We start from the raw sequence: 27,368 nt of genomic DNA, 5'->3' as shown, positions 1-27,368 counted from the left end.
AGGAATGCTATGAAGGATAAAATGCTCCTATCATCAGAAAAGAAACAAAGTTATACACAATATAACTAATGGCCAAAGAAAAGTAAAAATTAAAATTCATGTAAAGATTTGAAAATAAAATTGAACTTTAGTCACTATTTCGTAACTGCAGTAAGTAAAACATTCACTGTAGAATTCAATTTTACTGTGTTCACAAAGAAGGCAGCAAGATCCAGTGAGGACAGTCCTGGGCAAGTTCAGGCATGTCACTTAATTTCTTCATTTGTAAAATGGGAATAAGTGTTAGGCGAGAAAGAAACTGCTTCCCTTTACTTGGATTTGGTCTTTGTGCACAGGGAAAGCAGAACTTTACCACAACCCTTATCCTCCCACCAAGGGGTATACTGGACAGAAATGACTGATTTCTATATTCATCCATTTTATGAATTCTCCCACAAGGCAGGTGGGATGGCTAACATGACTGGTTTGATTTTGGTAGTCACTGGGCTATTTCCAGTCGAAATGGAATAACAGGGACATGATTTACCCACACACTTAAATCACAATAAAATACAAACAACTGTTTTCAGACATTGGACAACAGACAGTGTTAGACACTGAGAGGGAAATAAACAGGTGAGCCCTACAACTGCCCAACCTTAATGCCTAGGTTAAGTTTCCAGGCTGAAGCACAGGGAAGAAGAAGCCAGACAGAGCCCGAATCAAGGACAAAAGAATTAGTGGAAAGGGAAGTTAGCTGGCTATAGTAACAGCGCAGGGTACCAGATGAGAGACGAGCACACAGAAAGAGAGCTCAGGAGAAATAGAGAAGAGTGAAAGAGAAAAACTGTCAACATGGAATTCCTGGAAAAACACCCCCAAAAATAAAAAGCAAGGCAGAATGATTTTTTAGACACAGAAAAGCTGAAAAAAGTTTATCACCAACAGACTACACTACCAAAAATGTTAAAGGAAACCATGTCAGAAAGAAAATGGTATCATTTGAAAATCTGGATCTACAAAGAGAACTGGAAATCATAAAAACGTAGGTAAATAAAAAATAATTTATTATTGGTTTTTAAACCACTTTTAAATATAATTGATTATTTAAAGGAAACCTTGAAGTATTAGAAGGTAAACTGTGACAGGTTAAAGATGATTATTGCATACTTCAAAGTAACCAGTGAAAAAATAAACAGCCCTTCCCCTAGAAATCCAATTACAATTAGTAAGTTAACAAAGGAGAGAAAATGGAATTATATTAAAAAAAAAAAAAAACTCAATTCAAAAGAAGACACAAAAAGGATAAAGGAACAAAGACCAGATGAGACAAATAAAAGCAAATAGTAAGATGACAGATTTAATCTCATCCATATCAACAATAACCTAAAATGTGAATGATCTAATTAAAAAGCAGAGATAATCAGATTGGTTAAAAAAGCAAGACACAATTGTATACTACCTATAAGAAATCCATTTTGAATATAAAGACACAAATAAGCTAAAAATTAGTGCTTAACACTAGCCAAAAGAAAGCTGGAGTGGCTGTAGGAATCAGATGAAATAGATTCCAGAGCAAATAACCTTGCAGGTGATAATGGTGGTCATTTCATAATGATAATGAGGCCAATCCATCAAGAGAGCATAACAGCCCTAAATGTTTATAAACCTAGTTAAACAGCTTCAACTAGAATAAGTAAAAACTCACAGAACTGTAAGGAAAAACAGACACCTCCACGATTATATTTGGAGATTTTAACAACCCCCTTTTCAATAATCAATAGAACAAGTAGAAAATCAGCAAGAACATAAAAAAAAAACTTTAACAGTACCATCAGCCTGACCTAATTGGTATTTACAGAACACTTCATGCAACAAAAGCAGAATACACATCTTCACTAGGTACACAAAAAACATTAACCACATTTACCAAGACAGACCATATTCTGGGCCACAAAACAGGTCTCAATAAGTTTAAAAGGGTTTAAATCATTTAAAGTGTGTTCTCCAACCATAATAGAATTAAATTAGAAGTCAGTAAGAGAAAGATATCTGGAAAAAAATCTCTAAATATTTGGAAAGTAAATATCTGGTGTGATTTTACTAGTTATTGGACCACCTCTTTATTCTTAAGTGAGGTTTCCAAGCTTATGACAGAATTGTGTCCCCCGAGATCTCCAAACTCATACGTTGAAGCCCTAACCTCCAATGTGACTATGTTATAAGATAGGGCTTTTAGAAGGTAATTATGATTAAATGAGAATGTTCAGCCTCTTTTGAAAAGAAATCCAATTTTGGAGAATGAAATCATTTATCTAACAAACTTCTTAATTGAAGGGGAAAAAAAGAGAGAGACTGCTATAGCTGCAGGTGTTCATGTGAACTGCATTCATACTTCATGCTTATAGATTGTTAGTCAAACTATACATCGATCAAAGTAAAATATCTTCATCAAAGTGTGTGTTTAATAATGATTGGTTAAAGTCAATTTATATTGTAATAATAGGGTGAAATAAGACTAGATATTTATAGTTTCATGGTTAAGATCATGAATAACAGAAAACTGGAATCCTGGTTCTGCTGCTAATAACAGTATAGTCCAAGGGAACCTATTTAGTCTCTCTAACCTTTACATTCTTGGAAAATGGAGGTAATACCTATTTCATAGCATCATTGATTTCATGTTGTGTTGAACACAATGTCTAGCATACAGTAAGCACTATTATATAATGCATAGTTTTATTGTTCTTTAATAAGCCAAAGTATCTTGGTATAAACTTTTAATAGTTCTCAAATCTTGGGTTTTGAATCCTAGCCGCACATTGAACAAACAGAAGAGCTTTAAAAACAAAATATAAGCAAACAACAACAACAACAAAACCCAGAAACAAAACTCAGGGAACGGTGCAAGACTGGATTTTACATTCCTACATAATTCTAATGTGCAACAGGATTGAGAATCACTACTCTAGTTGGAAGCTTGAGGCTAAGCAATGGGACAAAATGAGGATATGAGGCAAGGTAAGCCATAAAGCAGTGGAGACATTAGAAAAGCAAGAGACCCACTTTAACGTATGTACACCGGAGCTGTGTTTTCAGTTATAACCGTGAATTTGCAAATGTTGATTCTTAACATGTAACTGAGGTAGAAGTGGTTCTGGGGATCTGACAATTCGCTCTCTCCAAATTTAATTCGTGATTTATTTGCAATGAAAATCTCAAAAAATAAGCACAAACTGATTCTAGATCATTGTGGACAATAATAATCAAGGATTACCTTATCATTTTAGTGCTACATTCATATTTACAGTTTTGACTTACATTTACAGTTTTGCCATTGTTTAAATAATATGACTTTAATAGCACTGGGCTAATAAGAAGACAGGTGGACTTAACACAGATGATGCTTTTGTGTTGTGTGTAAAATGGTGGCCTTAGGGTATCAACAAAAGTTGACAGTGAGTTAAATGACAAGCAAATATCTAGCCATAATATTGTAGATATGCTCAACTCAAAAGGATTTGCCCCATAATACTAAGCATGAAAGTCAAATTCTGACCAATAATTTTGTAATACATTACAATGATTTAAGGGTTCCTGGTTCTACAGTTTTATTAGCATTAAGTTTTTAAAAATCATTTTGGTTTTATAATTGTATGAGGTCTATAAGAAAATTATACTGAGTTCATTTTTCTATATTGTAATTAAAAAAATAACATGTCAGCTGGTTCAAAAAAATTTTTTTTCCTTAAATAGCTGTGAGAGTCTTGGAATAAAGACTAAATGGATTCAAATCTGAGCTCCATTATATAATCAGGAGGCTTTCAACTTTTTATAAAATCTTTAAGATCTCTTTCTCTCTTTTAGATATTAACTTAAAGTTGGCAAAAGTCATACCGGCACACCTGTCAGAATGGCTATTATCAAAAAGACAACAAATAACAAGTGTTGGTGAGGATATGGAGAAAGGGGAACCCTGGGGCACTGCTGATGTGAATGTAAACTGGTGCAGTCACTTTAGAAAGAGTATGGAGATTCCTCAAAAGATTAAAAATAGAACTATCATATGATCAAGGAATTTTACTCCCAGGTATTTACCCAAAGAAAACAAAAACATTAATTAGAAGAGATACATGCACCTCTATGTTCATTGCAGCATTACTTTTAATAACCAAGATACAGAAGCAACCTACGTGTCCACCAATATATGAATGGATAAAGAAAATGTGGTATATATACACAATGGAAAATGGAACATTACTCAGTCAAAAAAAAAAAAGAATGAAATTCTGCCATTTGTGACAACACAGATGGACCTAGTAGGTATTATGCTTACTGAAGTAAGTCAGACAGAGAAAGATCAATGCTATATAATTTCACTTGTATGTGGAATCTAAAAAATAAAACAAACATAACAAAACAGAAAGAGTCATACATACAGAGAACAAACAGGTGGCTGCAGAGTGAAAGGGGGTTAGGGGGAGAAAAGAAATAGGTGAGGGAGGCTAAAAGGTACAAACTTCCACTTGTAAAATAAATGAGTAATGGGCATGAAATGTACAGTGTTGGGAATATATTCAAAAACTATGTAATATCTCTGCATGGTGACATATCATCAGACTTACCATGGTGATTATTTTGAAATGTACAGAAATATCAGATCGCTATGCTGGTGCAACAGGAACTAACATAGTGTTGTATGTCAATTATACTACAAAAACTTAACTTATAGAAAAAGAGATCATTGCAGAGGAAGGGGGTAGGTAGAGGGGGAATTGGATGAAGGCAGTCAAAAGATACAAGCTTCCAGTTATAAGATAAGTAAGTACTAGGGATGTACTGTACAACATGATAAATATAATTAACACTGCTATATGTTATATATGAAAGCTGTTAAGAGAGTAAATCCTAAGAGTTCTCATCACAAAAAAAGGTTTTTTCCTCTGTTCTCTAATTTTGTATCTATATGAGATGATGGGTGTTTGTGTGATAATCATTTCATGATGTATGTAAGTCAAATCATTATGTTGTACACCTTAAACTTATACAGTGCTGTGCGTTAATTATATCTCAATAAAACTGGAGGGGAAAAAAGTCATACTTGGTCTTTCTAAATATACAACAGAGTTCCTAAAACCAAGCCAAGCTCCATTATTAAAGTGATTTTTTCCTCATCTGCATCTTAAGAGTTTCACCTCAATGTCAAATTTACAGATTTTTATGTTGTTGGCCTACTATTTTTAGAATCAATCATTTTTAATTGTATGAAAGTAAATACAGCACACTTTATATTATAATTTTTCTAAGTCAGAAGAACTTTCATGTAGCTTAACTCAATTATTTCCACAAATTCTCTCAGGTGAAAGATTAAAGAAATACCAAAAAAACAGTCTAGACAAGGTTATATAATCTTTCAAAAATGCACAGAAAATCTCTAGAATTGCTGTATCTTACTCCTATTTCAGTACTTAGTTCCCTAGTCAACACTCTGCTGAGTCAAATGCAGGCCTCACTATCAATTCTGTTTTTCATTTTAACAATTTTTTTTGTTTGTTTTTAGTAATTGAAGTAGAGTTGGCCCAGAAAGGTCTCTGTATTATTTTAAGGATTTAGAAATCAGTTTTTATTTTATTATAATTTGAAACCACTGAAAATATTTGTGTTTAAAAATAAAGAAATGTCTACTTTTCCACAATTTTACTTTTAATCAAAAATTTTAATTCATTATACTACCAAATGTGGTATTTAAACTTTTTGATATTTCTGATATTAACTAACAAGAAAAATTGCTAAAATATATCAAGGGAAAAAAAGTTGCAGAACACTGCATATAAAATGTATGTAACACTTGTATAGTTACACAACTGATATTAATTATTTACAGAAAAAACCCACACATATCAAACTGCTTGTTATAGTTAACTCTGGGGCTGGGGATAGGATTATGAAGAATTATCTACTTTCTATGCTTGTGGCTGTCCACTTGAACAAATAAAAATACAGGATGTCCAGTTGAATTGAATTTCAGTATAGAAAATATTTATACTGAAAAATTACTCATTTACTTGAAATTCAAATTTAACTAGACATCCTGTATTTTATGAGAAAGATGGCTGAGCAAGCCTATGTTATATATTGTCTAATGTCTGAATTTAGACATCTGTATCTTACATATAGGTTTGCTATGTTATATATGTCTCTACAAAAATAAAAACCTATGACATAAATAAGTGATTCATCTATTCTCTATAATAAACAAACTGAATAATCAAGACTTTTTTTTAAAAAGTCAAAATGATACATTTCTACAATAAAAAACTATGCTAAAGTTAAAGAATTAAGTAGGTATCTGTGTGTCTCTTCAGAAGACGCTCACGAACACTGTTGCATGAAGAGATTAAGTTACGGACACTATATAGGGTATGATCCTATTTTTTTTAAAAAGAGTTTTAAGATACCTAATATTATGCATACTTATATAAGGACAGGAGAATGAATGGAGATACATGCACAAAACTGTTTATCCCTGGGAAGGTAAGCATAGGAAGAGGTAAGGACGAATCAGCAATTTTCCCTATTTGTTTATACACATTTTTGTTTGAAATTCACTTCATGTATTACTTCTATACTGAAATTTGTACCATGTACTACTTCTGTAATTTTTTAATCAAATTTTTTAAAACTGGGTTAGGGGAGAATCAAATAAAGACACATGCAAGGCACATGTGCCTTTAAAAGCTTTTAAAATCACAGCTAAGAAACACCAAAAAAACTATAGAGGAGGATTACCAACTTTTTACTTTGCTAAGTATTTATTAAAAGACTACTGAAATAGAGAGCCCCTAAGATGACTAATTAGATATAAAACTTCAAGGCCTCTACCTTATATAAACTTTCCAAGACAGAACAGATTATTTAATAACAGTTTGAATATACATAGTAATTAAGAGAAAAACATTGTCTACCGTATGCCAATGGTTCTCAAATTTTAATTTGTCTAAGTATTAGGGTAGATAATGACCCCCCCAAAGATGTCCATGTCCCAATCTCTGGAACCTGTGTATATGTAACTTCACATTCAAAGGGAACTTGAAAGGTGTGGTTAAATTAATCTTGAAATGGAGGGAGGGTGTTCCCTAGATTATCCTGGTGGGCCCAACATAATCACAAGTCCTTATAAAGCAGGGGGTCTGAGGTGAGAGATGATGCTACACTGCTACCTCTGAAGACAGGTGACAGGGCCATGAGCCAAGGACTAAAGGAGGCCTCTAGAAAGCTGTGAAAGTCAAGGAGACATTTTCCCCTAGAGCCTCTTGAAGGATATGGAACACAGCCCTTGGACTCATTTTAAACTTCTGACCCCAGAACTGAGACCATAAATTTTTGTTGTTTTAAGCCATAAAGTTGCGGCAGTTTCTTACAGCAGCAATAGGGTCCTAATACAAGCACTATTTTAGGACTTGTAGAAAATGTATATTCCCAGGTCCTACTGCCAGAGATTCTGACTCAGGAGGTTTGCATGTTTAACAAGAAAGCTCCATGCCTCTGATGCAGGTGATGATGGAATATCCTAAAACCATTAAAATAAATGCATTTAGAAAAATGCATGAAAAATCCATTAAGTTGAACAGCAATACATATCATTTCATATTTGAATTTTTTCAATATTATATAAGCTTATATAAAGATGATCTGTATCAATGAGAATATACAAAATTAAAATAAGCTTTCTTAAAGCTCCTGGAAATTTTTTAATATTTCACTTCTTAAATAAAAGCAAAATTAGAAGAGAAAGAAGAAAGTACTGTCTATCTTTCACTTGGACCATCATTTCATAAAAGAAAAGGCATTCAATAACAAAAATTGACAGTCATGATCACAGAGTAAGAAGTTTCTCTTGAGAAAGGCTGCCATCTTTGCCACGGGCAATGAAAAGCAGGTGCTAGACAAGCACAGGTCTGAGTACCAGCCTTTGGGAACCACTACACTACCCTGAAAACTATTTGACTTCAGGCCCTGTGTGAAGAGTAACCAAGAGACCAACTACAGTTCTCTGGGGGTCCCTCCCCTCTCTCCCCACTGCTCCCACCTCAATCAGCCTGAGAAATTTATCTATCATTTGATGGGGAGGGTAGAGACCATGTTCCACAAAAGTGGAAAATTGCCAATTCTAAAAAAGGGGGCAATGGGCCAGAAGTCAATGAGAATGATAGCTTGCCAAAAAGAAAATGAGATGATGTAATAGCACCAAGAATACCCACCGGTTCCTTCAGTGATTCAACCAGTTGAAGCAGGCAGACAATGCCACCCTTGTAACCATTTGTTTGTTTAAGTGGGTTCATTCATTAACCTCCGTGCAAATGTGGGGAGATCAATTATTTAGGATGGAAATTACAGTTTAATTGTAGATGGCTATTGTAAAGGTATTACCTTGCCATATAAGGTTGGTAAGAACAGAAACAATACTTTTTTCAAATTTTTTTTCCTCAAAGGCAGTTTCATATTGCTCTATTTCTCCTTTAAAATGGGTAACTCAGCCAAAGGCAGTATCCTTTGATAAAGATAATGATCAAGCAGTGGGATTTAATACTAATGTAATGCTTTTAATTAATGTTTTATTGGATGACTCTGTGGTCATTATCATCAACTTCAATCAGCCAAGTATAGAATAATTCCCAGAACCAGATTAAACTGGTTTTAGTTCAGCCAATATACACACAATTAGAACTATTGCCAATTGAGCATAGCTATTATGATCAAACATTTATTATTCCAAAATCATCTGTTTAGAAGATAAATTTGCCAATCTGCTTTAATTCTATATTTAACTTAGATCTTTTACCTAAATGCTGATAACTAAATAACAGATCTTAATGCCAACAATTACACTTGTAATAGATCTTGAAATTGAGAGATTTCTCAATAAAAAAGAAAATAAGTGGAAAAAATGTTACAGCAAATTGCAGAAAGTATGAAAAATGCTATACCAAGAAGCCAGAAGATCTGGATTCTTATTTAAACTTAGAATGAAGTAGCTCCAAGACTTTGGGGAATTAAACTCTGTGACCTTCAGCAAACTCATTTATAAAATGAAGGAATGTGAAACTAGATGGCCCCTTCCAATTTAAATAATATCTGAATCTACATGTGCCAGTTTTTGGAGTTATAAAATACTACCATCCCATTTATTGTCAGTACCACTTTGGCCGCAAGCACAGACTGATCCTGGTACATCGAGCCTACCACAAACTAAAAATAATCATGGGGTGCTGGTCAGAGTACAAACTTACAGCTTGTCCCACTTACAGCTGTTTTGCTTTTTGTGACTCAAAATCTTAGAATTATCTATGCCTCCTCCCTTTCTCCTGTCTCCAATAAGCCCTCAGAAGTAAAGTCTGACTGCTTCTATTAATTTCCAATATCTGATCCCCAATATTTCCAGTTTGGCCAGAGCATTGAATCATAACAGAAGTGAACAAGAGATGAGATGAAAAAGGACCCTATCTACCTTTCTTTAAACCTCTTCTCTCATTACTACCCTTTATGCATTCAATGGTCTGGCCCACCTGACCTACTCATTCTCTCCCAGAGCCACCTCAAGACATCCCACCCCTCTGTATTCCACTGAATCACCAGAATTCCTCTTGTTTCCAGCACTCCCCTCCTGGCAAGCCTTATAGCCCCACCTCAGTTGTTTTAATCCTTCACTCCAAATATGCCAATATTCCTAAAGCCACACCATGGAAAATCTTTGTGGTAAGGAGATGATTAATCCTTTGTGATTAGGAGAGCACTCCAACCCTCGTAACGCTCTTACTGCTTTTCCATTCTGGATACCTCACTAATTTATCAATGATTCCCCAAAATTACGGCTAGTGACTCAAAAATCACTTCAAATAACTTCTTAAAAACTGATTTTTTAATGTTCAAATCTCACCCTTTATATAAGCCTTCTTTGGCAGAGTTTTAAAATTTTCTTCATAAAGAACTTTCTATTAGGTTCATTAAAAATTAATGTTTGTTGCTCTTGTGCATTAGTTTTTAAAATTACATTTTCTAATAATTTCTACTCATGAAATTAAAATTTTTATTTTACCACTTGATCAAAGTTCTACAGATTAAAAGAATAGGGTATGAAATAATATAACAATCTCTATTTCAGCTTAAACACACAATTCTTCATTAGGTCTTATTCCAGCTCGTCTGGTCCTCTTATACTCTTCCACAATGGTTTATTGTTTTCAGAAGACCTCATTGGATACGCCTTTCCTTCTAAAACTTAGCATATATAAAAATAAATCACTATTTGCCTCTCTTCTCTAACCCATTAAGCCCTGTGAGAACAAGGACCAACTCTCTTACAGTTGTCCAGCATAGCATGTAGCATGAACAAATCTCAAACACTTGTTGAAATAATGAATGGTTAATGTTCTACCATATTTTGTTTTCTTCCTATTTCAGCTTATTTCAGGTTAAAGTGATAAAAGCTTGCTGCTGCCCTTTCCAGATAACTATCATTTTATCCTTCTCTTGGATTTGATATTTTGCACTGAAATAGCTTTTGTGAGTTGTTTTTAACGCCCTTATCAATATAATTCTCTTAAATGGGACAAGGAAATATGTTTTTAAAATAATGGAATTGTATTAGGTAATCACCAAGACTCTAGCCCAGGGCAAAAAAAACTTACATTTTAAAAAATGAAAAAGAGAGAGAGAGAGCACTTTCTGAGTTCTAATTTCCATATCAGTTATTGGAATTTCTAGGGATAACAGAGAATTCATCATAGCGACCTACTGACTACTTACATGATAAGTTGGAGGCAACTCAAGCTCTAGAAAGAAAACTAAATTTTATGTAATACAAAGATTGGCTAGAAGGTAAATGGAAAAAGACGTACCTTTATGTCAAACAAGGCAAATGAATTCCAGCTCTTCTCCAGAAGACAATGGGAGAATGAGCTGTTGTGCTGCCTTCAAGCAGAGGACAGTCTTAAGGAGTACATTCAGATAAGTCTATTTATGGTGCTGTTTGATACCAGGGAAGGTTAGGGTGCTGTGGGAATGCTTAAACATCAGAGAAAGCTCCCAGAGACTTGATATTTAAAATGAAAGAATTAGAACTAGTCAGTATGACTGAGGAAATGTACTGGTATCTTTGTTTTGCCTCCTTGAAGTGCACGCTGCCAGAATTGTGCTTTTAGCCATGCATCACAGATGCATGGGTACAAACTTAGAGCCACACAGTTTTTATTCATTTCCTTCTTACCTGCATTAATCCTATTTAATTTCTCTGTGCTCTATGTAAACCATTAAGCCTAATTCACCCTTTTTCAGGGCCTGAAAATCATGTAGCAGAAAATATTGTCCTTTCCACTGTTCTTTGTGGGAATATTCCTGATTACATGGTGTTATCACACCACACCACATGCAAAAAAAAAAAAAAAAAAAAAAAAAAAAAAAAACCATGGGAAAAAAAGCTGAGAAAATGCTGTCACAAAAGAAAACAAAGTCCTGTCTCTCAAAACCACAAGTTCTAGATTTAGCTATACTCTCAAAAGATGACCTTGTGCTAAAAAAGCAATAATCCACTATACTAGTGCTGTTTTGCTCTGTCCCAGCTTTACTAATCCCAGATAACTGGCACATAACTTTCCAAAATTATCCCCAAGCTTAACCTAATTTAGTCTTTCTTACATTTTTACCTCATGGGAATATGGTTACAACATAGGCTGGTCCCCAAAAATACATTCTGTCCTTTCAACCTCCTTCCCTCTACCACACGCATGACTCCTACTTCTAAGTATTTTCAACATTCAGATTTTCCACTGAGTGTGTGCTGGTATGCGTGAACCCTAAAACTCCAGCAGAAATGAAAAATGGATAGAGTTGTTTTTAATTAAGAGTTGAGCAACTTGAACATACACAGTAAGATCAGTTCTCTTGAACAAAGATGGAAGTAGGTAACATCCATTGCAGTGGACCTATCATCTCTAGTGCAGGGTGATTTATGCAAGAGAGTCCAGTTGAAATGCTGAGGCCAAAGGAGATGTCTTCCATGTCTCCTCTAATCTCAGTCTACAGCTCAGAGATGGCATGTAGGTCCTGGGGACCTAGATTTTGCATTCCAGGCCTGGCCCTCTTCTACCAGGTTCTCTATCAGAAGCTCATCCAGAACATAGGAGTCAGTCCAGGAATATGGAGGTACTTCCCAGAACAAATCCATCTGCAAGAGTCCTAATTATGGAGTACACATTAGAACATCTTCCCTTTCCCTCAGAAGCTACAAAACAGCACCCCATGCTCACTACTTAATGCTTTGCTTGCGTACATATCCTAAAGTCCTTATCCAGTCTGTTTGAAGCTTCAGTTCTTTAAAACTAATGCTTTTATTCTCTGACTAAAACCAAATTATGTTTAAAAAGATTTCTTAAAGAGAACTTATGAACCTCTGGATAGTTCCACAAAATTACTTATGTATATACAAATGTATTTTTCTCCTGGCAAGAGGGCTGATATAAGTCAGCAGATTTTCAAAAAGGTCAGTACCCCAAAATGAGAAAAACTGACATAGAGCAATCTTTTTGTTCTTTTTCTGTGTGGATATTTTTCAGAAAAGTGATTTAAGGTAAGTATGCATTCCCGAAAACAAATAAAACAATGCAATGCAATCAGGTAAGAAAAAGGATAATTATTTCTTAAAAAGTTCTCCTACCCTTTTTGTTAGATGTAAAATAATCTCTGGACCCAATGCAGAAGCCACTGAATGCATTGACAGTGAAAAAACGGAGTATGCTTGCAAGAGATTGCCTTTTCTTTACATTTTCTTGTTCTCTAATCCTCAATAAACTAAAGTTTATCTTCAGCAAACTGGAAGACTAAATATTCTAATTGTTCTAAAAGACTAAATGTTCATGTAAGAATCACAAAATCTTAGCACTTGGTGAAAATACGAAAACCAGGATGGGAACCCAGCTTAAACCTCTCTCCCAAAATAACTAAAAATTATTACCACCCAAAGCAATGAAAATACTGTGGTCAGTTGAAAAGAACCTGAAATTTTGTGTACTTATTAAAATGACAAATAAAAGAGCATTTTCTGAACATTTTGGCTTACAAGTTTGAGTTTTCAAAATTTAGCCCTACACCACCAGATTTACATTCTGTAAATTCTTATATTTCAAAACCGTTACATTCATCATGTATGTGATAATATTTAATTTCTGGCTCCCAGACAGGTGGCTTGTCCCTTGTCATTAATGAGTGGTAAATACAAGGTCACCTTTAGCCCAATCCTAGTTGAGGAATTCAGAAGAAAAGTCAGAAACAAGTTACTTCCCAGTAAACAAATCCCTGGTGGATTTAGCAACTCTAGCCGGTCAGCTTGTGGCACTTGTATGCACACATGGGTGTGCACACACTTATGTGTGCACCAGAAATAACACTGCATCAAACAGAACACATGTTTTTTTTTCTGCTTTCTCTTCTTTACCTTCCCATTTACTCATTATTTCCTTGCTACTACTGACTATTATCCTTCTTCAGAGATTTAGTCATGCACTTCCCTATCAGCCCTGCCTTTTCTTCAGCCCAAATCCTCACATTTCCTCACATTTCATTTAGGTCATGAAAGATCTCAGAAAACTGAGATATCTGCCTAAAAGTATGTCTGCATATGTGAAACTTAGAGGGAAAATCTAAAAAAAACTATACTTAAACTATACTTAAAATTCTGAGAATTTAAAAATGTAGAATAATTTTAAAGAAATGATAATGGCTAATATTTAGCAATAAAATGTTATGTAAATAACAGGGACTGTAAGTAACTGGCAGGGTTTCCCTTTCATACTCTGGATGACAAGAAGCTTACAGGAAAATCTGAAGCCCAACCATGTATGACCTTAGAGCCTGATTATTTTTTCTACCCTATCTTGACTACTTCTTGTAATTTATAATTTTAATGTCCCAGTGCTTATCACAAACCTTACAATTCAAATCCTTTGGTGAGCAGGAGTCTCTGAATGAGTAAAACTGAGATCAGTGAAGAAAGAACAAGGCAATATTTCCAGTTTCTCAAACAACAGTCATCATGCTACCACTTATAACTCAGCCTCATCACAAAGGATTATATAATCAGATTCAAGCAATACTGCAAACTGTTTTCAAAATTCGGGTCTTTGACTTTAGATTCAATGACCTTTGAAGATTAAAAAAAAAGAAAGATTTACTATACTCTGGCAAAAGCAATACGTTTATGCAACAACACTGTTGCTACATGAAAATGCCTGATGAAAAACTGTCAAGACTAAACTTCTCTGTCCAGATGACTATAATAATCAAATTTTTTTTAGATTCAGAATATCAACAAGTAATGGAATTTCTGCGTGGAAGAGTCAAAGAAACACTATACCATACATCACTTAGAGCATACATGTAGGAACCAAACATTTGAAATAATACTTGATGTAGAAGTGATTAAAAAAGAAAAGATTTCACTGAAGACCTAAAAAAAAGAAATACTCAGATTGGTACCCTTTTCTAGCTTGAAATTTTAAATTACAGAATTTTTTTTGAAGAACTGTAAATGAGACACTATTTACATAGTATTGCCTGGTGATTTCAAAATAAACAAAAAATTTTATTTTGTTTAAAATAAAATCAGTTATAGCAATCATTGCATCTGATAAATACTAGAACTCCTATTCGCTATTCTTTACCAAGTGGCTAAGACAAAAAAGAAATCACTAATTTTGAAAACTGAAGTATTTTCTACCTAGAAGTCCAAAAAGGATAGCCAATTAAAAAATCTGACACAAAATAAGACAATTAAAATTCTACTGTCAAATAATAGACAAATTCAAAGAGTTGAAATCTGCTTAGCAATGTCACTAGCCTTGATCAGATTTAAAAAATCAGTTATTATCCTGAGGTTCTGTTACTGAACAGGAACTTTTAGACGTTCCAGTATAACAACCACCCTTAGGTGCTGAGCCTAGGAATAAAGCCTGGGATTCTGCCAGAGTATTCCTCCTGCAACACAATGGCAGAGCTTTTGTGTGACACAGCAATAGATCCAAATTTCTTGCCAATATCATGCTCCTTTATTTTTGCAGCATATGAATGAAACCATCCTGCTCTTGGGAAGTCTGTTAATTCTTAAGAAATAAATCAAGGGGAAGGGGGTGGTAAACCAATTCAAGCAAAACTTTGGTTTTTGTGGTTCTATAATTAAAAAATAAGATGAGTAATATGAGAGTGATAGCTCAAAAATGGAAATACCTAGATTGATCTCCATGTGGTTAGAGCTGTATTTGATGAACCTGGGTCCTCTCAACATACCTCTGCCTCCCATCCCTGCCCCCATCATAGTTCCTCGTCTGCAAATGAGTGCTTTCTGTTGTGGAGGCCACCAAGACCAAAGAATATAATAGCTTTTTTTTTATTTTGCTATAATTTTTTTTAACTCTTATCAAATTCAAGTTTTGGGGTACACCTAACAAACTGAAAAAACTAAAAAATGCCAGAGTCTTTTAAAGTTTAGCAACATATAGGTTCACATAAAACATTATTTTAATGTTTGAGGAAAATTTATTTCGTAAACCTGCACCTACTATTTGAAGTCTTTAACTTAATACAGATATATATACATCATTAAAAATGATCAGCAGTGAGAACAAAAGCATGAAATATATTGAGATCTTCTCAAGAAATCTCTCTTCTCACTTATCAAAAATGCTAAACTTTTCTAATGAAAGGAATTCTTGAAGAGAACAACAACATCAAAGCCGATCTTATTCCAAAATATATCACTTGCAGAGATAAGAAATAAAGCTCAAATATTAACTTGGAATTTATATTATACTAATTTTATTCAGCCATAAATCACCTAGTCAATTAAAAAGGAGCCACTTACACAACCAGGTGAAAGTGGATAAGCAAAAGAAAATCCTTCATAAGCGGGCAATATATTTACTAATATTCTGTTCTGCTTTAATGAACTTAAAAGAATCATTAGTTAACTCAACTAAGTGAAATATAATTTCACAGTGTTTGAAATTATGTAAGAACTTTTGTTTATCTAAGATATTTTAAAACTTTCCTATCATCAGTTGGATGAACTGGTTTTTCCAGATATAAAAACAAAACTATAACCCATACTCTGTTCAATTATTACAAATATTGAATTAGTGAGGTTTAATTTAATAAGATATTACTATATTTGCAGTATTAACAAAGTCAGATATGGAATTATTACATTTAAGAGGCCTACTTCAATTTCAAAATATTACCTTAAACATTTCCAGTTTGTCTTCAAAAGCCTTTATTTTTCACACAGGCTTTGCAGTTGGATTATACTACTATCCTTTATCTGAACTGAGAAGAACTAGCCAACTCATTTAACAATTAAGAGGTTATACAATTTGAGGTAGCATCTTCAGAAATCCTTCATAGAAAGATAGCATGTCAATTCCTTAAACTATGTCAAAATTCTCACTAAGCTAAATTCTGACAATCTCTGTCAAATTCAGAAACAATGACTTTCAGTTAAAAATATGCAAATTATATAAAATACATTCTCATTAACAGCTTTTATTTAAAAAAAAAAAAAAAAAAAAACCTCCTGCCCCCAAGTACAGTTAATACTTCTGTCTAACTCTCAATCTCCTCTCGGTTTTTCATTTTTACCATATTTTTCCCCCGTTAGAGTAAGCACATTGTATTTTGGTTTCTTTTCTCCCTACTCATTGTTCAGATCAGCATTTTAATAATCTTTTAAGCAATGCTGTTCAAAGAAAACAGGCTATATGAAGCTAAAGAAAATTCTCTAAGTTCAATGTTTTTCAAAGTGAGACATTTTGCTAGACCTATTTATCAAAAATCCACACAAAGCAAACACTACAACTGGTAAACAGCTACAGGAGAAAATTGGAAGCTTAAAAATAAAGCCGTTAAAAACACTTCATTACACACCTTCTCTGTGAAGCCCTTTGTTTCCACTGAAAACCATACTGGAATCCTTGTATAAAAGAAGTTGCCTTCTGGCTGTCAACAGCTATACAGTCAGTAACTGAGGGATCCAGATGTCTGCAGTGGTTAAAACAAATGTTCAGCGGTGGGTGCTGATTCCGCTTCCCTCTGTGTAAGGTTTTCACAAAGGCAGCAGAGTAAGAGCGCACATAGCAACAGCACTCACAGCTGATTGGATGGAGGGAGTGCTCCGCCGCCCCTGCTCGCTGGGTCCACTACAGCTTCCTGTCTACTTGGCAGCACTATCTTGTTGTCTTTGCTCCTCTTACCAACTCAGCTGTGTTTAGGCAACGTGAAAGGAGAGATCAGCAGGGTGATAATGACGAGATATTCTAGCATAAGCCCCTAAAATGTATGTCTCTGGGTGCTTTTAAAAAGAAGAGAAAGTCATAGAGCAAACATTTATTTCGGTCAGTGTTTCACATAAAACTGAGGACAAAGGGGTGGTGGAGGGGACAATTTATTACTTCGCATTTCAAGTAAATCAGGTTTTACCAAGTAAAACTCTCTAAAAACAAAGAATATAAAAATTTGCAACAATTAGAATAAAGCATCTGTCTACACAGAACTATGAATTACTTTACAACAAACTTCACAAATTCCAAGAAAACACTGATCAGTTAGTTAAAATGAGATAGGACCTAAAAACAGTCCCCCCTCAAATTTATGCAGTGCCTTTTAAGGGAGCAAGAAAACTTAATGTTAACAGACTGCTTAGAAAAAGATTTTTAAAAGTAAAAATAAGTGCTTAGTAAACTCTAAAAATAAGATTTAACTAGGTATCTGCATTAAAATATCTTTTTACATAACACAACAATGACATTGAGCCTGAATTCATTTATTTTCTTTATCATAACATTATCTGGAGATAGGAAGACATAGGAGGTTTTTGGTTTTTTTTCTCTCCTCCAGGCTTCAAGTACCAGTCTACACTATCTCCACAAGCTTTAACAAAACCAAAAATCCCTCACCAACTTACAAAGATGTTTGAGAGTCAATGCAGGTAGTAGGAGATAAACAGATATGAAGCATCAGAAAAAGTCTTCATTTAGGAAGTATTTCCTTTGAACATCACATAAACTAGGATAGTGTTTTTCAAACTTTTAAAGTAATGGAACCCTTTTAAATAACATTTTTCCAAAAAAAAATGCATTATTAGTGGTGGCAATAGAATTTCTGTATAGGAGGGGTTTGTGGGAGTAGGCAGAGGCTGCAGCAGAAGCATACTGTTTATTACTCAGATCTTTGTTTATCTGGAGTGTCTTGGAGGGAGGGAGCAGAGGCTGATGTAAATGTTGGCACTATTAAAGCACCCCATGAGCACCATGAGGCTATTTTTAAATAAGAGGCTACAAACACTGCAGTTTCCTATCAGCCCCAGAATCCACAAAATTCCTACCCTTGAAAATGCTTTTAGGAACCCTGGAATTCTACAGCATATGAGTAAGAGATACAACCTGTAAGAGTTAAATCTAATTATTACCTTAGTGTAAAGAACCTGATCATTGGCTCCACAATTAGCCAGAGGGAGAGCTGCTAAGCCCTCTGAGAAATAACAAGAGAGAAGATGTGTTTGGGAACACAATCACTCTCTGAGGTGACTCAGAGAAAAAAACGGCATAGAAGAGAGAATAAGGACTTTGAACCCAGGCCGACCAACCTGTGTTCAAAATATGAAACTGCCATTTACAAACAGCGAGGCACTATAGAAATTGCTCAACTATTCTGAGCTAAGCTTCAGTTTTCTTATCTGTAAAATGGGGTTAACTTACAGGACTATTGTGAAGGCTAAAAGGTACTCTTTGCCAGCTAGACTGGTAATTTGGTCACTAAGGACTCTTAAGGTTCTTCAAAACTTAGAGACTTTGCAAAACAGTACTCCTCTTCTGCTAGGAGTGGTCTCCCACAACCCCTTCAATTGATGAGTCTCCCTTAAATTTCTCTTGCCCAGGGCAGCTTTCCCTGAGTCAAGGCTAGTCTCAGGCTCCCTGTACTTTTTTCTTAGTACTTAGCTCATAGAATGTTAAATAATTATTTGCAAAATGACTGGTTTGACATTCTCCTCCACTCCACTGTAAGTGCTTTAGGGAGGTACTACGTCTGTCCACATTATTGCTACCTAGCACCATGCCTGATTTATATTCCACATAATATTTTATTTCATTGCACAACCATGGTAGGGGAGGGGGGAGGTGTAAATAGAACAAGTATCATTTTCTGCATTGTTCAAATAAGAAAATCAGCTCTACATGTTTATTTACTGCAGTCATACAACTAGAAATCAAATGAAATAAATTTTACAAAATTTTTGGATGAATAACTTTATAATTCAAAATTAACTGCTTCCTATATCTTTGGGAAAAAAGGAAGACTAATATATAATCTCTAAACTGTTTTAGAATACTTCCTCTCAGATATAATTCTTAAGCTTCTTAATTAAAGGCTAATGATAGCCTACATCTATAATCTAAAACTATTGATTAACATATACAAAGAGAACTTACTGAAAAAATATTCAATTTAGTCAAAAACATGTAATTATAAATGCTTAAAATGAGCTCCAAGAGACATACCACTTTACAAAGTAAAAGACACGCCACCTTAAAAAGTAAAATCCAATCAACAGATTTATTTAGTGAAATGCTTCCTCCATGCTACCAGTTTTCTAATAAATTTCAAAATAGCACTTTATATAATTCTGGAGAATGCTTGTTTTTTTCCCCTAGTTCATCTTGGCACACAGAATTATAAATGATCTCAACAGTCTACAAGTTAAGAATCTGAATAATATAAAATGCTGTACTAAGTGCTAGTCTCAGGTTCTCAGTTCTCAACACTCATCCATGAAAAATGCCCTTTTCCCTGCACCCCAGCCTAGCATGACCATAACCGTGCTCTCCAATTGTTCAAGAAATATAAATTACTTATATTATACTAATGTAGGGAAGTAAACAGGAAAGCAGATCTTTCATAAGTTTTTTTAAACTACATATTCCAGATATAAAATGGAAAAATTTGAAGTATCAACTGTTTCAGATCATGTGTGTCCTCTGTTAGCAGAAATAATTGGAAACTATCTACTGTTAAGATACCTTAGAGATAACCATACTAGCTTGGTCATTTTTTAAACAAAAAGAAATACTGCTAGAAGAAAAAAAAGGAACCCTTCAAAGGTAATTATTACATAGCTACTATATATGTAGGCCCATGGGCCAGGCATTTACACGCCCATCTCCTCTGACTCTGTGGTAGCTACTGTCCTCATAGATGAGGAAACAGGCCTGTCACTTGCCCAAGTAACCAGAACTAAGAGGGCAAAGCCAGGTGGTAGGTCTTCCTAAATCTAATATGCGTGCTTTTAAAAATCCCTTTCATATTTACATTCCCATAAGACAAATGTGGTATCACATAAGAAGTAAGTTTAAATAAAGAAATTTCAAGTTAATATTTCCCACTTATTACTCATTCAATAACCACCACTACAGCCCCATTACCCTTAAAAACTATCACTGATACACTATTTATAATACAGAAAACAGCATTTGACTGCTAAATAGGGTGTTGCTATAGTGTGATCACTACATGAGGACACAATAAAAGATTTAATCAGTGAGACTTCAGTACTTCATGAGCACAGATCACATACCTGATCCAGAGAAAAAAGGAAATAGAAAAGAACACTGAACTAGGAACCACAGATCTAGTCTAAACTCTACCACTAATCAGCTTTGTGACCTTAAGCACTTCTCTGAAATTGCTCATTTCTAAGTCAGGATTTTTTTTTTTTTTTGTCTGCAATGTTGGTGTGTTGTAAGGATCAAATAGGACAAGATACAATTATTTTGAAAATAGCAATATACAACACAAATAGGATATTAGCATCTCTGGTAGTCTACAGTCCAGAGGATAGCAGTGTAAGTATGTTGGCACAAAATCCAATCTCATTACTGAAAAAACTCCTTAAAGCAGCTAGACATAATGGAGAAAAGCCAGAGAGTCTAGGGTTCAAGTTCTTTTCACTTAACAAGCTGTGCTATCAAATTATTTAACCTGAGTCTTTTTCTTCATCTGTAAAATGGGAGCAATACTTTATTTAAGAGATACATAACATAAACCATCTAGCCTAGTACTTGGCCCTCAAGCAATTTGTTTCCTCTTTTCTTTCGCAAACACCAGGAATATAGGATGTTACTAGAGGGCAAATGTACATGCATACATACACACACACACCAACAAACAAAGGGCAATACATTAGTAGTATCCAATAACAATGGGGATGAAACTTAAATCTTGACTACCAAAGAAAGATTTTTATGACACTGATATTTTTTAAGTTTCTTAAATAGTATCACTTTAACAACACATTTCACAGCTCACTAACTCATTTGCAAGAAAGATTAAACAAAACTAAAATTTAAGATTGTTAACAGTTTTGGAAATCAGGGAAATTTATAGTTTTTCTCCTTCAATCAGAGTTTTTACTCAAAAATTATGCTGGTGATTACTAGGATAAATTAAGCCATAAAAAGTTACATTAATTTCTATTCTCATGGAGATTTCTAGCGATCATTATTGCTGAAATGATTACCCAATGATTTGTATTCATTATAACGTGATACAAATAAGCCAAGTGGCCAAAAAACAATTCAAACATACTGTGTTTTTCAGAGCTAAAACAATTCTTAAAATTAAAATACTAAAAAGTACCTAAGAGATTTAATTGGGATTCTCATCTTTCAAAAGATTTTGGGTTATGATGACCTACATTAGTTCCAGGAGCAGAGCCTTGTTTACAAAATCTAAGATCTTGGAGAGAAGAAAATGTTCTAGCCTGTTTTTTTGGCATCATTCATACTACATTGTTTAAAATGAGCTAGAACAGGGGTTATTTATAATCTAAGTTATTGGACAAACACTCTGTCTAAAAATATCTTATACACACTAGTCAGATTTAATAAGTATCAAGATCAGGTATAAGAATTCATTTTTAATATCCTACAGTACTTGATCTTAATTAATAAATATCATTAGTATATAAAATATGTGTCAAGATGCATATGGGTTCCTCTTTACCTATATCCATATTCCTTTACAGACGTGGTTTGGGATGTTGTTATTATTATTATAAAGAATGGTATATTTGATTCAATCTTAAAAATCTAGAACCAATCAAGAATTTTTTATTTTGACAAAATGAAGTTTTAGTAAAAGTATTTCCATGAAAATAATGTATCTTACATTTACTTGTCTGTTTGACAATCACAGATGAAGAAGTAGAATCACTGAGATTAAGGCAGCTGATGGGTACCTGGGTGACTCACCTAACCCAAGTTTAATTCCAAGTCCTGTTTCCCACCCCTCAGTAACTAGTTATCAACGGTAGGTGTCATTACGTCTTCTAATTATGCCAATGGTCATACAAATGGCAGACTCTGTACTTTAAATTTTGGAGAATGTTAACAAAAATCAAGTAAAGTAAAAGAGTTGTGTAGAATTAAGAAAACCTCATGTAGGTTTAAGACTCAACTGTTAAGTCCACAAAGCTTAACCTACAAGATGATTACCATTATTATCTCAGTTTTAACCAATGAGGAAACTGAAGCTCAGGGAGATTAAGTAATTTGATCAAGCTTACGTAGAGCAGGTGACAAAATCAGAACTTGAACGTGGGTCTTTTAGTTCTTCTAAAACAGTAGGTAGGATTAAATGTGCTATGAAATTAATTTAAGGGATTGGGACCCTCATTTTCTTTTTAAATAAAACAGGAAAAAGACAAAATCAGTCACCATTGCATGAGCAACATTGAGTAATGACTTTTGTTTGGGAGGAGGGACTGTTAAGGCAGCAACTGCAACTATCTTTGTAACTGTGGGCAGTCAAAAAAATTTTAAACTCACTGCTCCATATGATACTGCCCCTTAGCTACCACCCCCCCCCCTTTAATTTTCTCAAGTAGTTGTTTGGTTCTACCTTACCACATTCAACCAACATGGGCTGTGGAAGCACATATTGAAGGCCGATACTAAGTTTTACCTAATTTGAGGAAGCAGCAGTTGCTACAGATACACAACCAGAACGTATGAATTCTATAACTGCTGAATATACCTTTTGTGTAGAGGGAGACAGTAGTTTTTTTTCTCTTCACACAAATGCTATAGTCAATCTATCAAAACTCTCCATTTTCAGCACATTTTCAGTTTACACAATCATTTCATCCAGTGCCAGTAGTTACACTATTGAGTACCTCAATGGTACCACAGCTTTTAGACCAGGACAGACTTAGCCGCATCGCCAAGGAGGTAAAATCTACAGGGCTTCATGAACTGAGCACCTCAACTGCAACATGCACTTACTGAAAATAAATTTCCATTTCTCATTCTTGAAAACAAAACAGACCAACACACACACACACACACACACACACACCCTATATTCAAACCAAAAATATTTGAGACCACCACAACAGAAAATGGTAGTGGAACGTCAAAGTTCTAGAAGCCTGTGCAGCCCCTCTGATACGCCCTACCTCTGGGCCAGTTCCCCTACTCTTCACCTGTGCTTTTTGCAAAACAGCACAGGGTAATTTTTGTCCAATCCTGACTTGTCTACTGACTCAGGAAAAAAAGTCAGGAAAGGAAAGGCTACATTTGACCACAGATTCCAGAGGGCAGGGATCGTGTTAGTTCTTGCTCATCACTGTATTTCCAGCACATATTTGTCAGGCACAGAGAAGGTGCTCAACAAGTATTTGTTTCAGAAGAGAAGGAAAGGAATCCAACTGCCCGAAGTTTTACTCTATTTAACAGTAAATTCTAAAAATGATGTCATTTTACCCATATAAGATGTAATCGCTAATTTAATATTTACCACAGAAGGCACTGTTCAGAAGAATTCAGACAACTTTGAATAAAAAACATTTTGTTAAAATATGTGAGTTTGGGTGGAAACATCTTAGAAATCAAGAACTTCTGACACAAAGTCCAAGTGTTTTGTATAAAATCAAAGCAAGCATTCCACGTTGTCAATCCCTTGATTTAGTACAAAAGTCTACACAAACTATAAAATATTAGGTGCAATAGCCTACAGAACAAAGCTGGGGCAAACTGTCTACCTCAAGCTATATTTAAGCTATCTAAACACAGAATAAAATACAAGTTAATAGAAGACACAATTTTGAGCACACTAGCAGAACAGCAAAATGGCTAATAACTAGGGTGAACATAAAAATCTTTGTCCAAATGATGATACATTTAGAGTGAAAGGAGACAACTGTGAAATAGGATTGGACATAGACATAAAGCAGGACCAGCCCAGGTAGCATTTATTCCATCCTATCCCCCAAGAAAACCAGAACTTCATGGTTAAAACAGACCTATAAAATGGTTAACCCAAATTACTTTAATTTTTCAAATGTAAAATTTTTATTCTATGAAACTCACTGATCTGACTCAAAATATAAAATGTATGATATTTTATGTCCGAAATAGTTAACAACTGTGTGTCAAGTTTTCCAAATGTCCTTTAAAAAAAAAAGTTACCATATGCCACTCACCACATCCTAGCTTACTCTTGTCTGAAGGGAAGGGAAAGATCAAATCCTCACCCACAAAGCACTGACAGTGATTAAGCATGCACTCGGAACTTACATGTTTTTTCAAGCATCTAATAAATGCCAGCTCCACACCAAGCACCATAACAGGTGTGAGGGATACTGCAGGGAAGAAGTCGGATGCTGTCTTGCCCTTGGAGAACAAATACTCTAGTGAAAGAGGCAGTCTAAAATGAGCAAGCCAGGGAAGACCAGGTTGTGGTATGTGGCCTCGTCTTCTTTCTTTTCCTAGAGCATGTCAGGCTCTTTCTAAATTTAGGAACTTTGCTTATACTACCCCCTTGGCCTAGAATTTTCTTCCCCTTACTCCTTACACAGCTGGCTCCTTCTTGTTCTCACCTCGCTTCTCAGAGAGGTCTTAGCTAATCATCCCAACCAAAGGGGTCTTCTCCCTGCCACCCAAGTTGTCACCCTCTTAACCTTTATATGTTTCCTTCAGAGCTCTTAGAAAATGTACTTATCTTACCAGTTGAAGAAATGTTTATTAACAATAATAGGCAACATTTATTGACTATTTTTTCAGAATCAAACACTATTATAAGCATTTTACATGAATTATCTCATTTAATCATTATGGCAGCCCTTTATGTACGTACTATTACTAGCCCTGTTTTTCCCATGACAAAACTAAAGACAGATTTCCTCTAAGTTTCTTAATAATAAGCTTACACTATTTCTTGATTTTTAAATTTTAGACATTCTAATTTCTTTATATTCCTTTCTCTTTTTAGCATCCTAGTTTCAAAGATGAAATGTTTCTTTCACTTTGAGTCTCTTTATTACCACTTAAATTTTTTAAGTGTACATATATTACTTGGAGAAGAATATTAAAATATAACCAACTAGCCTTTGTTTTCTCAAGTTCCTTGAGGACGCCTGGATGATCGTGGTGTCATTTTTGGCACCAGAACCCAGAGGCAATTGTGCTCTTGCTAGAGGTACTGTAGTAAGTAAAGTTCTACTTTTGTAGTTAGACAGGTTACTTCTTTTTCTCTGGGCCTTGTGCTTCCTCAACTGTAAAATTGAAAGAGACTCACATTAAGAACCTTTCCAACTCTGATTTCTAGCAATAGCATAACTTTCATTGTTAGTCATTCAGAGTCCCCTGGCAGATACCTGAACTCTGCAACACGAGCTACAAGAAAAAGCACAGGCCAGGGTTGTTCTATGCTGGACTACAGAAATATGCCTCCAGGACCAGAATTCCATCAACACAATAATGATTAAGATTTGAATATACTTCCTCAAAGGCATAGCTACGTTCCTTCCCCCAACTTCTGAAGAGTATACTGACTTAAGAAGAATACACATGCCCAGAGGAAGTTTTTAAGAAAGGAGTTATGAATGATGGAATTTAAGATTTTCTGCTATGCTCTTGCTACTTACTACAAAACACTGCTGATCAAACCCCTGCTATGGCACCCAATTTTTTTTTTTTTTTTGAAGCTTTGGTGTGAAAAATGTTCTGGTTTGGGTAGGGGAAAAGACGCAGGTCCATTCTCTCCTTAACACAGCTAGAAAAGCTTATCAGTTTTGTGGGGATTTCCTTACTCCTACAGCTTATAGGAGGTTGGAAGGTACAAGGGCTTTTAATCCTATAGATTATTAAATTTCTGCCAGCAATTGTCTGGAATGAGAGAAGGAATCTCCAGCTTCATCCTGTTTTTCTCCTTATTTGTTCTAACACACAGCTACTTTAAAATAAATAGTGCAGTTTACTACTCTGACCAAAGAGTATCATAAAACAATAGCCATGGTATTGTGAGTATTGTGTGCCACGTTAATGTTCCCAAGAATTTTCATAAAAGGAAACACTAATCCCTCTTATATTACAAAGAATGGTGGTGAAGGGAAGAGATGGAAAAGAAAATAATCGGCCAACAGTAGAGATGAATGTCAGGTAATTTTTATAATAACAGGTCATAACGTAATTTTGAGGGCTAAAAAATTGATTTTAAGACAGTCAGATATTCAATAATAGCTCTGTACTGGTTTATAATGAAACAATAGAAATACACTGCCAAATTATTCTTCCAAAAGTTCTCGTTAATCATACCAAACTACTAAATAGTGCCCCACTATCAAATGAATGAATCTCAAAGTCCTTAGCTTAATATCCAAAACCCTAATCACCCTCATTCCTAAGTAATCCCTCCAATTCACATGTCTACCTGCTATTCCTTGAACATCATAATTGCTCATAATGTCCTCTCTTCCAATTCTCCCCCTCTCAATCTTTGTAAATGTCCATCTATCCAAATCATACCATCTTTTAAGGCTCAATATAGCTGTTGTTTCTGCCAAAAGACAGGTTCTGCCCTGAAATTAATCACCCCAGCTTAAGTTAATCATTCCCTATGAACTGATGATAGACATTTTTACCATTTTTTTGGTTATCAAATACGTTTGTGTAGTTATCTCATTTGATTCTTCCAATAACCTTGAGAAGTAGGCATAAAATCCCCATTTAGAAATAAAAACTGACACTATAGAGTTAGTTCTCAAAGTTACAAAATTAACAAATCACAAAAAAAACACAAAAATTTTCCAGTAATAAGTTTTATGCTACACCACAAAGATATCAAAATGCATGCAAGCATTCATTCCATGATAAATATTTATTGAGCAGCTAATAAATGCCAGGCACCAGTCCACATATGGGGAAACACAGCAGTGAACAAACGCCACTAAGTCCCTGCCCTCATGAAGTTTACATTCCTAGTGGGAGAAAAACAAAAAAAGGAAATAAGTAAAC

General features: G+C 34.7%; 1 protein-coding gene across 7 annotated transcripts in view; it reads right to left on the bottom strand.

The window, feature by feature from the left end:
• ATOSA (atos homolog A) overlaps window positions 1-27,368 on the bottom strand; it is a 76,639-nt gene that overhangs the window by 36,195 nt on the left and 13,076 nt on the right. Inside the window, exon 1 of one of the 7 annotated variants that reach the window (XR_010380847.1) lies at window positions 16,948-17,700. The exons of 3 other annotated variants lie outside the window; for them this stretch is intronic. Coding sequence is in view for 3 of the 4 variants with exons in the window: in XM_064485590.1 (XP_064341660.1) it covers window positions 16,948-16,984 (37 nt within the window). In the remaining variant the exon portion in view is untranslated. Of the gene's footprint in view, window positions 1-16,947; window positions 17,701-27,368 lie in introns of those variants that run through there. 3 more of the 7 variants (XM_064485590.1, XM_031453029.2, XM_064485587.1) reach the window with 3 other exon arrangements.

This window comes from Camelus dromedarius, chromosome 5, assembly GCF_036321535.1.
Source record: "Camelus dromedarius isolate mCamDro1 chromosome 5, mCamDro1.pat, whole genome shotgun sequence".
Classification (NCBI taxonomy): Eukaryota; Metazoa; Chordata; class Mammalia; order Artiodactyla; family Camelidae; genus Camelus; species Camelus dromedarius.
Note: the sequence above shows the minus strand (reverse complement) of the source record. Positions and strands in the feature narration are given on the sequence as shown.